General features: G+C 38.2%; 1 protein-coding gene across 16 annotated transcripts in view; it reads right to left on the bottom strand.

The window, feature by feature from the left end:
- The window catches only part of LOC129185395 (plectin-like), a 109,576-nt gene that overhangs the window by 70,343 nt on the left and 22,966 nt on the right, over positions 1-16,267 (bottom strand). For 2 of the 16 annotated variants that reach the window (XM_054782416.1, XM_054782421.1), the window contains exon 1: positions 7,784-7,967. The exons of 12 other annotated variants lie outside the window; for them this stretch is intronic. In XM_054782416.1, coding sequence (XP_054638391.1) covers positions 7,784-7,829 — 46 coding nt within the window. In that variant the 5' untranslated portion in view covers positions 7,830-7,967. Of the gene's footprint in view, positions 1-3,414; positions 3,580-7,783; positions 7,968-16,267 lie in introns of those variants that run through there. 2 more of the 16 variants (XM_054782419.1, XM_054782422.1) reach the window with 1 other exon arrangement.

Here is a 16,267-nt window from a genome sequence, read left to right as displayed (position 1 = left end):
ACTACTACCGCCATCTAGTGGACATAAATAAAGGCTTGAAAAGTTTGCAGAGTGCTGAAAGTTGACCATAGCAAAGCAAAATTGATTTCAAATGCGTACCCTATGACTGTTGTAATTATTGCAACATCAAACTGCAGAGCACAAGCTCCTGCATACAATATGCATACATCATATATGTATTAAGTACGGCTGTATAATCAAGCAGTCTATGTTTACAAAGACAATAGCGGCGTTTTTATTATTGTGCTTCTACTACTCTTATCTTTGAGAAGTCACAATTTTGAAAGCAGTTGGATTAAGTTATATGGATGGCTCTGCCATACAGTTTTTGCTTTGAAAATGCATATGCATACATATATATTGTAGAAAACAATGCATTGGCACTGCAAAAATTCCATTGCAAAATAAAATACACATTTTCATTTTTATTTTATCATTTTATATTGTGTTTTTTGTAATTCCAATGTTCCCCTTTATGTCCATATTCCAGAGAGTATTTTTTTTATTTGTCGTTGTTTGTCCATTATTTTTTTTCTTTGACCCATCCTGCTGCTGCAATGCAGCATAAAAAGACAAGCATCGTCTTTGATATTAAAATGAAGTCAATTAGTAAATATACCACAAGCATGATAAATGACTCTTAAGTGAATGAGAAGCTTAAAATTTACAGCTGTCCTTTGTGCTGGGGTCATGGACCTATGCTTGCCACCCACGTTGCTTTGCAACACTGTCGGACATACCACATATTAGTGACAGTACATCTTCCTATGTGTATGAGTTTTAGTCTTTCTATGCTGTAACCAACACTGTGTTAAATCATCACATAACGTGGCTGACCTGGAAAATATCACATTCAAACTAAAATTGGACCTGTCGTAACCTTATGGAGGATTTTAACAGCCAGTATGGGTTTTGAATGATGATATATTACAAAAGAGAGTACGAACCTATGAAGTGATCTGAGAACCGAACAGAAGACAGTCTAAAAGCAATATAAGATTTTAAGAATGCTGTGTTTATTACTCCGTCTGTGAATTGATCAGAAAAGTTATTTTTGTGTGGATTTCGCAAGATCATTTAAAGCTTATAGTTGAGTCTTACTCAACAGGTGTTTGCTTCTGCAAGACCTATACCAGATTAGTTGGACAGATGTGAATGGACCCAAGTAAACAACACCTGATCCAGACCTCAGTGTGCACAGTAACAGTGGAAGAACATGAAATGAAAAGAATAGTTGTTTTTTTGTGCACGATGGCAACACTCCCTAGTCTAGTGCAGCTGCAGTAGTGATGTGTGATATCAACGATTTTGCTTCCGAACCAATACTGAGTAAAATTAAGGCTGGTATCGACGATACTGATCCGATACTGATCCAATACAAATTGACCTTATGTGTCTGGTAAATGTTTAAAAGTAGTGTATTTCATATCATAGCATAAAAAAATAAAAAAAATCTCAATTTTAATAAATACATCAATAATTTAAGTAATTTATTTACAAAATTTGACTAATATTCAATTAGTTTTTTTTCTCTTTGGCACCAACTCAAGGACAAATTTTCTTTGTTGTACTGTTTTATTTCTACTGTAAATAATGTCCTGCATTTCATTTTGTGTGACGACTCTGACTTCCTGTTTGTTGATTTTCTGTTATGTCATGGTTTGCATAAAATATGAAATGTGTGTGTGTAAACAGAAACAGAAAGTTTACAGATCAGCAGTAATTGTGGGCCATGTAGAAGGGGTAGGTTTAACCTTGTATATGTATCCATGCACCAACTTTCTGATCAGCAAACAGACAACCTCAAACAGCCGCAAACAGCGCACTAGTTCTTCTCACACCGTGTGAGGTCTTTAAATCATTTTGTGGCCTGCTGAATGCTCAGTGAGAACTCCAGACCCTGATTTAGAGTGTGACAGCAAAATGGTCTTTGAGTGAGAGTGAAAAATCGCCAGTCAGCAGAGCACCATGAGATTCTTTGTATCGAGCTCAAGCTGGTAACTGGCATATAAACTGGCAGTTATGGGAGCTGTTAGACGTGGCAACAGCAACAACACGCACACATGAACATTTCTAAAAAACAGAAAAACTATCTGCCAGACTTTTTATCAGAATACTAACTTTTAAAAACACCTACCACTTCCTTAATCGCAATATAGAACACCTGTGAGATGAGACAGCAAGCTACCTCTCTATGAAAACAAAACCAACAAATCATAGCAATCACTGGGAAATACTGTCAGTAATATCTGGACAGTTTTGGATTTTTTTTTGGGCCAATTCAGGACTGCAATCCACTTAAAATAAAATAATAAACATGTGATTGAAGTGTAGACGTTCTTTCATTTAAGATGTTTAATTTTGTACTATTTAGAAATGACATTACTTTACTGTCAGTAAAATACAAGCACTCAGCCTAAAGCGTTCACGTCTTCAGACAGTTGGACAACACGGAACTCTTAACATCGCACATACTGCAACTTCCTGTTTGCTACATTATCATTATTATTGATATTATATTATGATATTGTAGAGACCCGGAAGTTGTGTGTAGCATGCAGAGTTTGTGATATCCAACTGTTTTGTGTGGCCGTGAAATTTCCAATACGTGAATTACGTTGGGAACAGAACCCAATACCAATACTGGATTGACTAGTGCTTTGTGGTTTGGAATGGATTGAAATTATGTTCTACAGTGAGAGGAAACAAAGGTCAACTTGTATCAGACTGTAGGATAAAGTATGCAAAAAGTGTTTGATTTTTTTCAAAGAAAAACAACATAATATATTTCAACAGCCAAGGGAGTGTACTGATCTCATCTCATTAGAGCATGCTTTTGTGTTCCTGAAGACAAAAATGAAGGCAGCAAACACAAACAGTGTGTAAAGGGAGGAAATTCAGAATGTGGTGGCATCAACAGGCTCCAGATTTTCACCGAGCATTGCCTGCCACAGATGTACACCCAAGTATACATACCTTAAAGACACGTGGATGCAAAATGCATCCATATATTACGTACTGTGTGACTCCAGCACGTGCCATCCCTGCTCCGTGCAACACTGATTGTAACCTCTGTTGTTTCTACTGTTTTTAGTAGAAACATGTTGATATGTTTTAAATACAGAACGAACCATTACTTATTGCACTGAACAGAATATATACCTTAAAAAATGTGGAAATTCAATGAATTTAACCAAAGTTCTATTTATCTTCCAGCAGCAGCAGTGGGGGGGTGTCAAAGACTAGAAAACACATCCAAACAAACACTAACAGTGGTAGAATGTCTCCCATGTGTAGTGCCACCTATAGTGCAGGAATTTGTCTGATCTCTACCTGTATCAGTTTACCTTTTCGGTTTGTTACCTGCCTTTGTTTGCAGCTATTCTTCTGTTCACTTACAAAAGCATGCCTTACCTTTGCTTGAGTAGAAGTACTCCATGGTGGACATCTACAAAGATATCCAAAATTCTTTGGAAATGAACAAACGCTAGTATCTTAATCACTGTCATACACGGTTGCCGATTTGTTCCAGGCTCTTTGACTTCCTCTCGCTATAATCTTCCTTCTCTCCTTCAAAACAAGTCACGCTTGGTCGTTGAACAGAATGGGAGTCTCTCACACACCCTCCCACACAGGTCAGAGCCGCCCTCCATTATAATACCTCTACTTGTGTCTACAGCTTGTGTACAGTATGTGTTTGTATGAAGCGTCTGAAACTGAGCTGTACTGTCCGGTTAATGCAGGACTGTGGGATTAAATGTTGACTAAAAACAATTAAAAGCAGATGAGAATCTTACACTTTCACTCAGCTCTATGTGGGTATCTTTGGGAAGGAACGTGAGAGACAGCATGTTAGCTATTCTATTGCATTTAAAAAGACTGGATTGCAGTCTGGGATACAAAATGTGCATCATACTGTAGCTGGACAAGAGGCAGAAGGGTGGTGAGGCATACAAATGCAAGGTCTGAAAAGTTTGAGTTGCATTGTATTTGATTATACATTTGAGAAGGAATAGGATGTTGCATAATACACAGTAAGTGCATACTAGTACGGTGGAAGAGACTTACAAAGATATATGGTATACTGTAACATACTGTATTTAATATAGTAAATCACGTAGTAAAGTTAACTCTGTTTCTGGCAAATGTGCTAAATTCCCAGAGAATTACATCCTGGCTATGGAAAGAATACACGTTGCAGTTAAGGTATTTGACACGCTGGTGTAAAAACTACACTGTGAGGCAGGTGTTTAAATGAATGTGTATATAAACAGGAGGTTAATGATTAATATGTCTCCCTAAATTGCAGCAGAGCACCACACACATTAACCAAGCCCTTAGATATCAGAGTAACTCAACAGACGCTTTTGAAAAACTTATTCAAAAGTCCAAACTTATACCCTCAGTTCACTTCAGCCTCTTCCCTACACCAAGTTGCTTTTCTCTTCCTCTTGCCACCTTTACAAAGGAGTGAGATGACCTGAGATGACCCAGGCCCACACTTTCAAGAACCAGTAAATTTCTTCCAATACTTGGCTATGACAGCTCTGCTAATGCAGTTTGTTTGGCCAATTGTGACTGCTATTATTCAGACCTGGTGGGCACCTAAGCAGCGACTATTGCTTGTGTGATGTGATGAAAACGGCAGGTTTGTTATACAGGTCGTGCATTGTGTTTTTAGTGTTTGCTCCAGTGACCATCTACTGTGAGTGCTCAGGCTATATCCACACAAACACGCATATTGTGTATATGTATGTGTTATCTTAACAATTATTTTTTTTTCTGTCTTTAAAAACTGAGCTTTTGGAAAATGGATGGATCTTAAGGAGGTTCTAAGTAGAGCTTCACAATGCAAAAATGTAAATATTTTTGTTTTTTACATATACAGTATATAGGCCACACACATATTTACACAGAAAGATACACTATAAACCTTGCAACCCTACCTACGCTCTGTGTTCTCGCTGTCACTCTGACGCTTTTTTTCACCGGTGTTCAAAAGCTTCCACGATCCAAGCAGAAGCTGTAGTAATTCTATACTTCAGCAACCTTAAGATTTGTCAGATCAGGCTTCAAAACCTGATATTAGCATCCACTTGACTACTCCAATTCACTACTTCCTGAATCTGCACGTTAACCATCATTGGAACTGTAGTTCTTTTAGCCCTCAATTAGCCACATCATCATTTAAGTTTCAGGGTTCAAAGCGTGTGAAAAAGGCAGCAGCTCAGTTCGAAATTTACAGGAGGTTCTATTTAACAACGGAACAATACGTTTTTCACCTTGGGCTGCCAGTGTAACGGTAGACCTGTGCACCATACCACGCACAGACAATTTAAAAATACTTTCATAAGTGACTTCTGATTTTAAAGATATGGTTCTTGTATGTCCACTCATTGGAATATAACACTACTGTCACTGCATATTCACAAACAGAGGTGTCAGAATGTGCAGCCAAGTAAGCTGTGGTTGTTTTTCCAGGCCAAAATGCATATGACAGTGGATAAATGTGTTTTTATGTGGACATACATTTTTTTTAAATGCCACTGATGTGGATGGAGATTTTTTTAGCATAGAGCAGCACTGAAGATTTTTTGCTTGACTGGGTTTTTTGATATGTACATTATAGAAAGGAAATGTAGTTTACAGTTTGGCTGTAGTGCACAGAATTTATCGTATCGGCTTGTTTTAATTATTATTTTAAAAGTGCTAATATGGCAAGTGTCAAGCACGTAATAACAAGCCTCAATAAAACAATGTGATGGAGTTTGCTCAAGCAACACTCTGACTCTAATCACTGCTGTGGATCAACTTACTCTACAATCAGGTATTCCCTGAGGCCTCACCTTCACAAAAAATAGCTCAACAGACAGGAAATTACCCATGATGCATTTCCTTGAAAGGATGCAAGGATACTATGTCACAGGAATGTCCTGTATTGTGTACAAAATGCTGAAGGGATAGTGGAGGCATGTGAACATAATGAGTTTTCTTATGAGTAGAAAGTGAGTGCAAATGCGCCATACTACAGAGGTTTGAAAATGACATTTTGCAGTCAGTATATAATATATTTCAACACGCTGGGATTATGTTAGGTACAATTCAAAACAAGTAAAGCCCTCACATTTCATTGGTTGAAAATCGGATGCACTTTAGAGCAATCAGTGTACAGCTTGTATGGCAGTATAGATTTTCTATTCACTGAAAATTACTCAATACACTACACAGCCATTATTGTCTAAATAGCTGAAAAAACCAGTGAGTACCACGATAATTGTGTCTTGCCAAATTTGGAGATGTTCAGCTTGGGGTGTACTAACATGTACCAGGTATTCAGACAAAGGCTGGGTTATTTTGTATACGTATAGCAGAGTAATGTGTTGTGCATCTCACAAGGCCCTTTTCAGTAACACCAAAGATATACAGCAAAGCAATAAAGTCTAAGGATGCTCCAAGCAGGGTCTTATGCTGCCGATTCCGATCATCCACGAGTGAAACCGATCACATGGATTAACTGTAAAGTTTAACTGTATGATGGGTGCTTTGCCCAGGGATGCCGTATAAAGGGGAAAAGTTAGGACAATTCGAAGGTCTCCTGACTGCCAAAGGGCCCAAAAAATAGGCAATTATTAAAAAATAAAAAGGGCAGCAGGCAACGTGATTTTTTTTCATGGGGCCCAATTATTTTTCATGTTATTTGCTTAGCCTTCTGACTGTCACAGGTGAGTGTCCAGCATTGGCTGCGTTAGCTGCCGTTTGACTGATGCTGCACCGTGAGCCTCGCAACTCACCATACTCCGTCAAGTGTTCGTTCTTCGAATGTCGTATTAAATTTAAGCTTTAAGCTAAACGTGCTATCCCCACGAGATATTTTTCATGGCAATGTTGTTTTTTTTCATTTTATATCACTCTCACAAATGGCAGGTAAGTTTGACAAGGCAGACAGGCATAAGCCGATCACATGCTTTACCATGGAAATCGGACGATATTGATCGGTGGCCGATTGTTTGCCTACCTGTTTCAGGTAGTGTGCATCTGTATTACTGAAAATGACCAAGAAGAAACAACCACAAAGTGTTATTTTAATTGTTATTTTAACAGTAAGGGGCCTTTATACAGTAGTACAGATGCAATGACTTCATATTATTTGACTACCAACCTGTCACATATTACCAATGATACAACACGACAGATGTAAAGTTCAGCTGATTCAGTGAGAGAAAACCTGAAAGGTGAGACTTTAAAAAGAAGTAACCTCAGGCGAGCACGATAATGAAAAAAAATACACAAATGGGGTAAAAACCGAAAGTGCTGAAATGATTTTCTCTGCTGAACATTACTATCAATGTCCTGTGTAGTAGTCAAACTACATGTTTGCCTATTATACTCATGAGAACAATGATCTTTCAATATGACCTTTGATTTGAAGAGAAAAGATGTTGGTGTTCAAAGTTTGCATGGGAACTTTGCATGGCAAATGAAAGACGCTTGTTTACTTTTCTCCCATATAACATGTGCATCAATTATGCGTTCTGCGTGTATCTGTTCATCCACACTTAGACAAAGCAAACCACTTTTCTATACCTAAAAAGGTAGCACAAAACATGCTATTAAAAGATTCTTTTACACTGAAACTGAATGTGCCATATCATTTAAAAGGGTGTGGGCCTGGAAATATTCTGCCTTCTGCTGCTTGCAAACAATGCTTATATCAGACGCCACTTCTTTTTCATCATCACAGTGAACATTGTTGCTGTTCACCTGAAGTATGTACTGTAAATACCTTTTAGAGAAGTTATTTCCTGTTGGATGGATCGGGAGTTGTCCATTGCCACTGTTTGTCCTCTTGGCGGAGTATGATGATAAATTCTTTATATATTAAAGATGTAGCTTTAGAAGCTCTGCCTCCCTCCTGTTTGGCTCAAGTACTGACAGAATATAAGACTGTTTGGCCACAGTTCACCTTAGTGTACTAGCTCTGACTGGGAATCTCCATTGTTTTGGTACACACACCGTCACAGACTCATTACCAGTGCCAATGTGTGCAGACTCCTCCCTTGTCCCTTCCCATGCTTCCTCCGTCTAACATTCATGTGGAAATTACATTGGAATGACTATCAGGAAGTGTCTGTGCAGAACATACGCATTTGTTTAACAGTTTTAGCACCAGAGGGATGTGTGTATGTGAGCAGGAATCATACGCCTGGAGTCATTTAAGGGCAGCCCTTATTTAACCAACCAAAGAAACACAGAATTAGGTATACCTGCATGATGTAGTGAAATACTGTATTACAGGTAACAAATGAGGCCTTTACCAAGATAAAAGTTAGTTTTAATAAGTTTTGATTGACCTGTTAGTATAATTTAGTTCTCAACAAATGCCTCCCACTGCAGTTTTTATTACTATCTGTGTAATCCTGAATCTCTGTTTTGGCAAATTTATAATTTGTAATGTATTCAGTTTAGAGCTTTAAACTGTGTACACATTGTTGCTCAAAGGCTATCAGCAGGTTTACTATAAAGGGAATATGAGTTAACAGTTTTAAGGGTACATTCAGTTTGATTGCACACAGAACATACTATAGTGAAAAAAATATAATTATTACTAGAATACACATGAGAAAAGTATGTTTACTTTGGTTTATTTTTTTCTTCTGTTTTCCTTTTCTGACCACATGAGGGCAAACTTTTGGTGCTGCAGCATATGAGAGTGAAACATGGTGTATGGAAAGTGCACAGACAATAGGTTCATCTCTGTGGTGCTACATTACTTTAACAATCTATCCCAACTGACTTCATGTGTGAGTTTATACTCCCTCGTCAGTTCAAGAGTCAATTACAGGCCTGATACCCATAAACCAGGGGTGTCCAAACTTGTTCCACCGATCGCAGCATCTCAGCTTTGTAATATACTGTACAAAAAAAAAAAAAGTGTCTTTGCTTTTTTTCAGTTTTTTCCTTTTTTTCCTGCTTTTAGTTTGTTTGTTATACTGTTGGAAGTTTTAAAAAAAATAATGTTTTTTCTTTAATATTTCAACTACTTTTTCAGCTACTAAAATTACATTCTCCTAAAAATTTTAACTTTTTTTTCCTCATTAGAAAACAGCTTCTTTCTCTTAATATTTTAACTTTATTCTCGGCAAATTACAGCTGTTTTTTTTTTCTATTTCTGCTGGATTTTTAAAATTTTTCCATATATCCATCCATCCATTTTCTATGCCACTTATCCGCCTTCGGGCGAGAGGCAGGGTACACCCTAGACTGGTCGCAGGGCACATATACAAGTAGACAAACAACCATTCACAATCACATTCATACCTATGGACAATTTAGAGTCACAAATTAACCTAACATGCATGTTTTTGGAATGTGGGAGGAAACTGGAGTACCACGCACGCACGCAGGAGAACATGCAAACTCCACAGAGAGATGCCCAACGGAGATTCGAACGCAGATCTTATCGATCTCCTGACTGTGTGGCCAACAGTCTTGTACATTTTGTTCTCATAATTATGACTTTACTACAATGATATTTTGATTTTATTCTCATAATATGATAACTTTTTTCACAACCTAATTTACGACTTTAAAAAATTAATTTTTATAAATATGTCAACTTTATGCTACTAAAATGCTATTTTTCCTCATAATATTACATTATTCTTGTAAAATTTCACCTTTTTCTCATTAGATTACTTTTTAACGTTTTTTTCTCTTAATATATTGACTTTATTCTTATAAAGCTAATGCTGATATTTCCATTTTTCCTGTTTTCTTGTTAAATTATATTTTTGGAATGTGCCGCGGGCACCAAAAGGCTCCCAAGCCACATTTTGGACACTCCTGCTATCAAGAAACCCACATTCTCACTGACATTCACAATAACAACAATTGAATGTCTTCATTTAACCCAACAAGCCTGTTTGTTGACTATGTGAGGTAGCTGGAGAAATCTACACATGCACAGTGAGACCAGGACAAGGCCCACACGGTATTCAAACCCAGAGCCCAACATAAAACAATACGATAGAGTGGTATGGCTCCTAAGTAAGTCTGTGAAAAGTATACTCCTTTGCATCCAATTTTAAAAAGATCTCTTGATGTCCCCCTGTGTTGGGATAGATTGTAAGCTATCCAATAAAAAGGCCTACCAAAAATTCAGTAGCCACAGGAAATGGAACAAGCTATCCAAAATTAACCCTAAACAAAATAAATGTCAAATCCATCCACTCACTAATAGGTAGTAAGCCTCAGTCTCAGCTTAGACAGCATGCTGCCTTGTTGCCAAGCTATGATTTGATTCTGCTCCAGAATGTCCTCTTGTACAAGATAAAGGAAATATGACTGACATGTTTTTGGCAAGACGGAAGACTCGCTAGTCTTTACTGTCTAGCACAATTCCAATGTCTTTGTGAGATGTACAGCTATTGGAAAACCTTGCAGCAGCCTTGTCATTAAACACAGACATTGGTGATGTAGCTAACCATGACTTGAAAAAAGAAATGTGTCCAGTACCAGTGTATGGTTTCCTTTGTATAATCTTTTAGTATGACAAATGTCAGCTGACAAACTACAACGGTACTCAGATGCTTTGAACATACTAAAATTAGAAGTTTGATTTTGTTTTCTTTTGGTGTAACAATGTACAAAAATGAGGAGGTAAGGTACAGTTCGTAAGGTCAGTGACAAACGTTTAATACCCCTCCAAATGCATCATGAAAGATAAAAGTGATACATTGTTTGTAACATATTATACTGGTTATCTTGTGTTTAGAATTATATGACATTATTTGTATATGTGTTGTATGACAATTAATAGCCCCTTTTACACTGCAGAAACTTTTCAGTAACTTTTCTCATGTATCTAGGATTTTGATCAACAGCCATTATTGGGCTAATGACCCTCTCCGTCCCCGGTCTGTCTTTCCAAGATGCTAACTGTCTCTACAGTCATCACCAGCGTAGTAAAGGACAAGTCTATTAGTGCGGCTAAACACATCATCAGTGATGCATAGTGAGGAATTTTATATTACAGTAAATACCAAGGTTGATCTTAACCAGTTCTAAAAAGTTCTTTTAGGGGCAATTGTTCATCTTAGAAGAATTGAGATTTTCCTATAAATGAAAAACTTCACCCAGGTATCTAACAGCCCATCAGTCCCTCAGGCATCTTCATAAGAATGGTATCTTTACTGTGGCCATCCAGACAAAACATTCCTCTTGTCTGACATCACGCAGCTACTGTAATCTCTGAACCAAAGTAGCAGCTTAGAGCCCTATTTTTTTCATCGCTCTTTTTTTTCATCCCATGGTACATGCTACTGTTTTAGTCAATGATAAAACAGTTAAGCCAATGGATTGAGTTCAGCAGTCTAGTGAACTGTAAATAGACAGCAGAACCAGGAAAAGATGGATTAAACACTTCTTCCGGTGGTCTGACAGACAATGCTGGCATAAAACCCTGTACAGGAAGTGATTTCCTACTGAACTGCAGAACAAAGTGACTTTTTGGGAGTGAAAAGAAGAGTGTTACGTGAATGACCTCTGCATCTTTACTCCGACACACGGCCTTCTAACAGTCACGGTACACATGTAACGTAAGAAAATGGATGGATGTTTATGTTGCCATTTTTGTGTGTAAGATTGTGCAGGCACAGAGACCCTCCTGGAAAACAATAATAATAATAAAATAATACACCTATACGCTGTACATGAGCAATTTCTTGGAGACTTGAGAATTCATCTGAACTTGCAAAAAAGATTTAACAAAAAAAAAAAAAAAGATTTTTAACTGGATAAAGTCTGATAAAGTCTGATAAAGTAAATGTGTGCCTCAAGACAAGAGGTACCTCACCCTCCATAGATAATGCTGGCTTTATTGGCTGGATGGAGTAGGGCCAATGGCATCATTGGAAAGATGCTGTCATTTTCAGCTTTATTTAGCTATGCTCCTCAAAGAGTGTCATCCAAAATGTCATTAAAATGTTGTTCAATATACTGTACATACGGTTTATGCATTATCATACATTCATTGTTTTCTGACCACTAAAAAGACATGTTGTCATTAGATCAAGTATGTTGCTCTGTGGGCAATGATCCACTAGAGGCTGTTAAATTGATGACACCAGAATCAAAACACTGACTTTGCCAAGTAAAGACAAAGGTTCTTCCCCATGAACCTCTAGGGAGCTGGCAGCACTTCTATGGCTGTACAAACTCAACAGCTGAATGGAAAATGAAACTCTGGTGCCTTGTGCTCATCTCCTAAACTGAACACACAAACTATGACAACAGTTTAGCATGAAGATGTTACAGGCAATGGGAAGATATGCAAATTAGGGCTAGGAATCTTAGGGTACCTCACAATACGATACAATTTGCAACACATGGCTCACGATAACAATATCTAGGATGAAACAAAAGCAAACAAAAAAATAATTTCTATTTTTGCAGCGCTGAGTTTGGCTGGCGATCAGTCCAGGGTGTACCCCGCCTCTCGCCCAAAGTCAGCCGGGATAGGCTCTAGCATACCCTTGCAACCTTAGTGAGGACAAGCGGTATAGAAAATGGAGGAACTTTACAGCATAATTAGTAAGACACTGGCATTTTCTGTGGAACACACATGTAAACAAAATGGCCACAGCGCTCCGTCGTGGAAGAAGATACGAACATCTTCATCACATACACAAGAACGGACAGGCGACATTGCGCAGGGATACGGCGGGAGACAAACATAACACCGAGCAATTTGTGAGGTCAGAGTTTTTCGAGGAGGCATTTTTGTGATGCAAATATATTGCTCTTTTGAACGCATATTGATTTGAGAAGCCAAACTCCTTATTTGTGTAATCCCAGCGACTACCTGGAACTACATTCTTCATCACCGAAATCCGACCACAACTGGACTTAGGGGACCAAGTGGGGGTAAGTCTCTGTCGATGCACCACACTGCTGATGGGGGATGTCATACAACTTCATGTCAAAAAATCCTAACTACAGTATCTCTTTAAAAACGTTTCTCCTCAGCTGTTATTTGGAGTTGCGTTCTTATTTTCTTATGACCCGTGCCGGTTGTGTGTCGTACTTTTGTGAGACACTTCAAACATACTGAAAAGTCTTTATCCAGCTTGGTCTCATCCATCCATACTGTGTGTGAGTCCACACTTTTGATTTTACTACTTCGCTGCTTGCGTCCTCCATAGCGCTGCGGTTTGAGTCAACATTGTGCCACTCTCACAAGGAGCACCTACTGGATGGTATGTCAAATGGTGACTGAACTCACTGAGGAGGAATGGTGACATACGTTTATAGTGGCTATATTTTAATAATAATGTTTTTAAAATCCATACACAGCAAGAGCGTCAATAATCAATCATCCATCATAAGATAAAACATTGCAATAGTTCGATATATCGATACTTCGTCACACCCCATGTCACAAATGTGATGGGAAAAAAACGTCAAAGGTTTCAATAATGTGATGTTACACGGTGTAGTAAAAATATTCTTGGGTTGGCTGTGATAGTATGAAAATGATTTGGTCAAAAGCAGCATATTTGAAAGGCCTGGACCCGCCGAGAACACTCAAGCTATCCAACAAATAAACAGATCAAATGAATGGAATGTGTTTGTAGACTAAATATAATATTTGGACACATTTCAGAGTATAGCTACAGCACAAACTGTAAGCCTAATCAAAAAACAGGAGCAAACCACTTAGTGAACCTGTAGAAATGTACACAGTAGTTTTACCTCATATTTACATGTGTTCTTTGGGTGTAGAGTATCTATGTTTACGCAATCAACTGTCATATTTCAACGCCCGTCTCAAAATGTCTGCAGTCACACTGGCAAATATCCAATTCATTTCAGATTTGCATCCATATATGATCAAGGCCTAGAGGGTTAAGCCTGTTAATTCTATCAAGAAGGTTGAGGCACACAATCATTCTCCTATCTCATCTTAGGCTTGCTCCCTCACGTCAGCACATTGCAGCTAAGCGTGACATCAACCACATACTTGACAGGATGGAGCTTTCCTTTCCTTCCTGAATCTTTGTTTCTACACATTTCACTTTGTCTTTGCCTCACTTTGCCACTTTGCTTTGTCGTTTCTCATTCTATATACATTACATTGAGCAGGGTTTCTGCAGCACCGCCCATTACCCTGATTACGATTTACTCTGAGGAAATCCCCACAAGTGAGACGTGAGACCTGCCCTATAAGTCATTAAAAAAGATTCAGTGATTCTTTTAGATTATTTCAGAAGAATGACTTCAGCCTTCCTTCAGCCTTCACAGATTAATGTTTTTAGAAACAGCCATATTCTTAAATAACACAATATTTACCTTCACCAAAATACCCACCAGCATAACTCTAATGTCCTGCAATGTTTATAACAATTGCTCCATGTCTCCAGCTGTGAATTCATGAAGGCAAAGGTTAAAAATGGAGTACACATTTCACCGATCTAAGCATTACATACTTCTGCCACACAGATAGCTATTACACATTATGACTTTTCTTTCAAACATTTTATAAACATCAAATTTTCATGTGACCAACGAAAGGCGGCTGGAGGGACGTAGTGGTTTGTTATTGTGACAACAACTGTGTGTAGCACCAGTGTTACAGGAAAGCCCAAATTAGCAGTGATTGGAGCTCAGAGATAAGAACACAACCAAATGGGAGGGTTTTTTTTTCCATGGTTTGCCTTTTGACCTGTGCTCTGAGGGAGAGCAGCCACACCCCTCAGGGACCTCACAGTCAACACAAACATGAACATGTTGGAAGATCTGTTTAGGTTAACAGCCATGTATTATTTCAGAAGCTTATTTTGTCATTCCTTTTACGTAATAGTATAACTTGTGGAGTCATCTCTGCCATTTAGGGCAGTTTATAACTAAACTCATCTCCTCTCAAAGCTGCAGAGAATGACTGTGAAAGGTATTCTGAGTTAACATACCTACTCCTTCTTTGGTATCCCAGACCCAAAAGAGATTAAGTGATCTGCTAACAGAGGTGAATGTACCAGCCTATTCCTTGTGGTGTTTTTGTAGTTCCCAAGAGTGTGCGTGAGCATTGTCAGATGCTTCGTGTGTGTGTGTGTGTGTGTGTGTGTGTGAGTATGCACACGTGGGGTACATTTCCCCGTCAGCTGTGAGGGGTGACCTTTGGGGACATTCCTTGACTTTGTGGTTGGTGACTGTCACACTGTCTCCAGTTGCCCTGAATACCAGTGGCCACCAATAAAGTCGGAGCCTTTCAGTGTCAGGAAATGACAGGGTAGACGAGGCACGAGGCAAGACAGCTCACATCATACATCTCAGGTAATACAAAATACCAAGCATCAAATCAGGTGTAAAGGGGGGTTTCCATTATTATCCACTTAGTAATACTCTGAAAGTCTTTTTTAAGCCTCCTTGGTAGTGAAGCAGAACTGTTTCCACCCACGCTACTTGTGAAGGAATTTGAACATTATTCCATGGGAACAGAATTGCACTGACTAATTTTCTCCATTCAACAGACAGCCAAATCATAAAAAAGTCCCCTCTGAGCCAAACATATGATACTTAAAGAAACATATAAAGAGCCATCCACACCTTGTGTCTTTACTTATTTCAGATTACATCTAAAATGATGATGTGTTGTATAGCTATGAGATTAAATTAGCCAAATTGTCATATAAATGAATAAAATGTTACATTTATTTATGCTCGTGCTTACACAATTTCTACGTCCGATTTGCAACAGGGCCAAACACCTGTCGTTATGTGGTGAAAATAACGCCTGCACTGACAACTAACTTTAGAAACAAGGACCGAAGAGTGATTTATGTAAAGTTACAGTCACACATGCATAGGTGCATCAATGGAGAGAAAAGAGGGATGGAATGAGCGTGAACGTTTTGCCTAATATGAAGTTGGTGATGGCCATATTGTGTGTATTGATGCTCGTCACCAAGGAAGAATGTGTTATATTGCATTTCCACCACACCTCAAAGCCCTGGGTAATTCATTCAAAGCAGACTGGCGATGTCTGCAGAGTGTTACAGTTTTACATTGATGTCATGTAAAACAAACATAAAATTACAAAAACAGACAATAAATAAAAAATAATGTTTTCACTAAAGTGCAAGTAAGTAAAATACAAAATACAAAGCAAGTAAAAATGTATTTAAAAAACAAAGTGCCCTGAGCTATGCAGTAATATACAGTATATTAGGGATGTCCACTGATATTATCAGCCCGATACTGGCATAAAAAA

Source organism: Dunckerocampus dactyliophorus, chromosome 7 (genome assembly GCF_027744805.1).
Source record: "Dunckerocampus dactyliophorus isolate RoL2022-P2 chromosome 7, RoL_Ddac_1.1, whole genome shotgun sequence".
NCBI lineage: Eukaryota > Metazoa > Chordata > Actinopteri > Syngnathiformes > Syngnathidae > Dunckerocampus > Dunckerocampus dactyliophorus.
The sequence above is the reverse complement of the archived record's forward strand: the minus strand, read 5'-3'. Positions and strand labels throughout refer to the sequence as shown.